A 5,099-nucleotide genomic window follows, 5' to 3' on the forward strand; every position below is an offset into this window, starting at 1 on the left:
TGCATTCAAAGAAAGCACATTTCAAGTTCACGTTATGTGAATATTTGGCACTTTTTCCTGAAAAGAACCTGTTTCCGGTGGCCGAGAGGGCCCTTGGCCTTGTGCAATCTCTCGCCAGGGGGTGAATTTCTCTCTAGAAGGTTAGTGAGAAGTGTGTGTGAAAGGGGCAATACCCCCCAAGTACTGACCTTGTCTTTCTTTCCAGCTTTGCCTAGCATCCAAGCAGAGCCCACACTTCATCATGTCTGCTGTCAACAGCACAAAATTCAGTCATCTCACATTCATCCTCCTCGGCATCCCGGGCCTGGAGGACTGGCACACCTGGATCGCCATCCCCTTCTGTTTGATGTACACTGCTGCTCTTTTAGGGAACTGTGTTCTAATATTCCTTATTGCAACAGAGCGCAGCCTCCAGGAACCCATGTACCTTTTCCTCTCCATGTTAGCAGTCAGCGATTTAGTATTATCTACTTCTACAGTGCCGAAAATGCTGGCCATCTTCTGGTTTAGGGCCAGGGAAATTGCTTTCGAGTCCTGCCTCACCCAGATGTTCTTTGTTCACTTTGGGTTTGTTGTCGAGTCGGCCATCCTGCTGGCCATGGCATTTGATCGGTACGTAGCCATCTGCGACCCCTTGAGATACACGACTATCCTCACCAATGCGAAGATTGGGAAAATAGCCACGGCCATAGTCATCAGAAGCTTTTGTATAATTGTCCCTGCTGTCTTTCTGCTCAAATGGCTGCCCTTCTGCAGAAGCAACATCCTACCACACTCATACTGCGAGCACATAGGGGTGGCCAGACTGGCCTGTGCAGACATAACCGTCAATATCTGGTATGGCTTTGCAGTGCCGATTGTAACTGTAATACTAGATGTTGTATTTATTGGGGTGTCTTATGCGCTGATCCTCAAAGCTGTCTTCAGGCTCCCCACCAAAGATGCCCGGCTCAAGGCTTTTAGCACCTGTGGCTCCCACGTCTGTATCATCATCTTGTTTTATACCCCAGCATTTTTCACTCTCCTAACCCACCGCTTTGGCCATCATGTCCCCCGTCACATTCACATCCTGCTGGCCGATCTCTACGTGCTCATCCCCCCCATGCTAAACCCCATTGTTTACGGGATGAAAACCAAGCAGATTCGGGTACAAGTGGGCTGCATGTTCTCGCAGAAGTGGAAATGGTGCTGAGTGCCCCTGCTGGGCTGCTAGCTGAGCAAGGAAACTTTCTAGTTTGGCTTCTTCCGCACTGCAAGGAGAGGGCCCCTTGGCACCCGGAAATGGAAGTTAACACTTTAATTCTCTGTAGCAAAATAGACATCATCAGCTCCCGGGATTTTTCATTGCACACCCAGGGCCATGGCACTATGTCTGAAGAGAAGACTGAGGGGTGGCCTGATAGAAGTCTTCACATCTGTAAAGGGCTGTTATAAAGAGATTGGTGATCAATTGCTCTCCATGTCCACTGAAGGTAGGACAAGAAGCAATGGTTTTAATCTGAGTTTTAGGTTTCATATTATGAAAAACTTTCCAACTCTCTGGGTAGTTAAGCTCTGGAACAGTTACTAGGAAGGCTGTGGAATCCCCATCACTGGAGGTTTTTAAGATTAGGCTGGACAAACACCTGTCAGGGATGGTCTAGGTTTACTTGTTCCTGCCTCACGAGGTCCCTTCCAGCCCTACATCTCTATGAAGTGGTGAGCACTGGTTTCCTGAGAGGGCAGTGCCTTTTTATATGGCTGGTCTCTCGGCACCCACAACAGACCCTTGTCCTTGCCTTGTCAGTAGGCCATACTTCGGCCTTCACCCGCCTAGCCCCTTCTCCTGGGCTTGCCTTCCCCTCACAGTTCAAAGCTTGTGTGTTTGATTTGCTTATCTTTAGCCAGTGAACCCAGGGTGAGGTGGTGTAGGCTTGGAAGCTGGGGAGATGCCTTGCCAGCGTAGTCCGGTACTTCCAGCATAGTCTTGTACTTTGAAAAAGGAGGCATTCCCATTTTGGTTGAGGAGGCCTGTGCGGTTGGAGTTATGGGTTCAGAATTATATAGGGCAGGGTCGTCCCCAACCCCAGCACTCAACCAGCCCCTCAATTAAATCCCCTAAAATAACCTAGGCTGACAGATACAGAGGACAATGGGTGGCAGCAAGGTATGAGTTCCTCAGCAGTGAGGGGGTTCACTGACGGCTCGCTCTTTGCTAACATTTGAGTCTGGATGAGATAGAGACAGAGCAGGTCCCTGGGGCTCCCTGCTGGCTCTGAGCCCCCACTCTGGTATTCCCAGGGCAGCAGTATAAATATCCCTATGTCTCAGCCCCAGTCAATGTGAACAGGGCTGGTCCTAGACCCAATGGCACCCCAGGCAAGGAGCATCTTTGGCACCCCCTCTGCATTTGTTAAACTTTTGAATACCTTATTTTCTATTGCATTTGTGGCTCATTTCACGACTTTGATGCACTATTTGCATGCATGATTAAGACTATAAATTTGCACGCTAGGATCTGTAAATCTGTATTTATTCATGCCATATATAAACAAATAAAAATTTTTTTAAATAGTGTTACAGTCAGTGGATACGTCTATACTACCCGCCAGATCGGCAGGTAGTGACCGATCTATCGGGGATTGATTTTATCGCGTCTAGTGTAGACGTGATAAAATCGACCCCCGATCGCTCTGCCGTCGACTCTGGAACTCCACTGCGATGAGAGGCGGAAGCGGAGTCGACGAGGGAGCAGCAGTGGTCGACTCGCCGCCGTCCTCATGGCCAGGTAAATCGACCTAAGATACGCCGCTATTTGCGTAGCTGAAGTTGCGTATCTTAGGTCGACCCCCCCAGTGTAGACCTAGCCAGTGACAGCTGTAGAATGTTGTGACGGAGCGATTCTGGCGGGACCCAACTGAGAGTGCCAAATCAGGACCAATTGCTTAAACAGGGCAGTCACAGCCCTAGGCTGGGGTTTTTCCACCTCTAAGGCCAACCAAACCAGCCAGACAAAAAGGACTTTGGTCTCACCCCACTGGCTAACCACAAGTCACACAAGCAATTTCCTTAGACACTCCAGTCTCCCAGTATCACCACCAGTGCACTCGTCCTGGGGATAAATGGTTATGAAAACCAACACCCCAATAAAAGAAAACGGTTCCCTCGATCCCAAAGGACCAAGCCCCAGACCCAGGTCAATATACACATCAGATCTTACCCACAAATCACGCTGTTGCCAATCCTTTAGAATCTAAAATCTAAAGGTTTATTTACAAAGGGAAAAAGGTGGAAATGAGAGGTAGAATTGGTTAAATGGAATCAGTTACATACAGTAATGGCAAAGTTCTTAGTTCAGGCTTGCAGCAGTGATGGAGTAAACTGCAGGTTCAAACTGAGTCTCTGGAATGCATCCCCCACTGGGATGGGTCGTTCAGTCCCTTGTGTAAAGCTTCAGTTTGTAGCAAAGTCCTTCCAGAGGTCAGAAGCAGGATTGAAGACCAGATGGAGATGAGGCATTAGCCTTATATAGACTTTTCCAGGTGTAAGAATCCCTTTGTCTTCACTGTGGAAATTTACAGCAAAATGGAGCCTGGAGTCACATGGGCCAGTCCCTGCATACTTTGCTGAGTCACAAGGCGTGTCTGCCTTCTCTCCATGGGTCCATTGTGTAGCCGATGGCCCTTTAATGGGCCATCAACCCAGCTATGCCGGGCTAACATCAGCTTTGTCTGGGACACTTCCCAGAGGCAGAGCCTAATACAGAATACAGACATTACAGAGCCAATACTTATAACTTCAACTACAAAATGATACGCAGACATACAGACAGCATAATCATAACCAGCAACCCAGAACCTGGTCTTAGACACCTTAGATGACCCCCTTTACCCAAGGTTTGGTGCCACTACAGGACCTTGGTTGCAACCCATGTTCTATATGGTCCCCATTTATATCAATAACGTCACAAATGTTAACCCTTGTCCTTTCGTTCAAAAGGTCGCTTTTCTCACCTTTGCCCTTGGGAACTGAAGCACAGCGTCAGACAGATCCAATGACTGGCCAATGGCATTTTCAAGTGAAAAAATAATGGGCAATCTCATGAAATATGTTCTTTATTAGGCACTACTTACACTTTTCAAGTCTTAAAAAACACAGGTACACCTTCACAATTACACAATAAAATGAGGCTCACAATATCACAGCTGGACTCTCACTTCACTTTGTTTTTCTATCTCACTGACTGACTGGCCCAGCCCCGCCCCTTATCTACCCACCAGGGCCTGGCAGACCACATTCTAGGGCGTTCCAGGAAAATGTAGTTCTCAGAAAGTCTGGAAGGTTCCAAGAGATTCTAGAAAGATCTAGAACATTCTAGAAGGTTAGTGAAAAATGAATCCACATAGGGAATACTTGAAATATTTTACTTCACACATTCTATTTTCCCTTTTGTGACTAACAACAAAAACAGCAGCCTGAGCTAGGTGTCCCTCAAGCCTGGCACCCCAGGCAGTCGCCTGGGTCGCCTGCCCCTAAATCCGGCCCTGAATGTGATCCTCACCCGGATCACAGGCAGAGATTCCTCATCCCCGGCTGGGCAGGAGCCAAGGGAAGGAGGAATTTCTGGATTATGTGTCTGACTCTCAGGCTTCCCAAGTGATCTCAGGCCAATAGTTTCAAGTCTGTCTCAGCCAGGAGAGGTGGTTTTGGGGGTGAAATCAAGCCAGCCCTGTGACACCCTGGGACCGTTGGGAAGTATGGGACCGGCAGTGAAGAGCTGCAGGCTTCTGGAGACAGACATCCAAAATTAGAGTGAGCCTTAACCGCTGAGCCTGTTTAGCTTTATGCGCTTTGGAGTTCAAACGCCAGGCCTTGCTCAGGACTTTCCCTTGCTCAGGACCTTGGATTCCATGTTTGCAGCTTGAACCTCTCAATAATGAGCCAAATCCAAATTCACCCACTTCTAGGTTCAAAATTTAGGCTTAGAGCTGAAGTGTCATCTGTAGCCCCAACAATCAGTAAGCCACATTCCAGTCTCGTTTACAGCTGTGTAAACCCAAAGTAATGACACTGATGTCTGGTGCGTGTGTGTGCGCGCACGCGCATCTCGTTACCTTGAG

The 5,099-nt window shown here is 48.2% G+C and overlaps 1 protein-coding gene across 1 annotated transcript; it reads left to right on the forward strand.

The window, feature by feature from the left end:
- The first annotated feature begins 241 nt into the window (after positions 1 to 241).
- LOC123349690 (olfactory receptor 52B2-like) lies at positions 242 to 1,192 on the forward strand. Its single transcript, XM_044987891.1, has one exon. It carries the CDS (start codon positions 242 to 244, stop codon positions 1,190 to 1,192), a length of 951 nt encoding a protein of 316 aa, XP_044843826.1.
- The last annotated feature ends 3,907 nt before the right edge of the window (positions 1,193 to 5,099 follow it).

This window comes from Mauremys mutica, chromosome 1, assembly GCF_020497125.1.
Source record: "Mauremys mutica isolate MM-2020 ecotype Southern chromosome 1, ASM2049712v1, whole genome shotgun sequence".
Taxonomy (NCBI): Eukaryota; Metazoa; Chordata; order Testudines; family Geoemydidae; genus Mauremys; species Mauremys mutica.

Excerpts from the sequence above, each read along its gene's own strand:
- LOC123349690 (XM_044987891.1), top strand. The coding sequence starts at position 242 with ATGTCTGCTGTCAACAGCACAAAATTCAGTCATCTCACATTCATCCTC.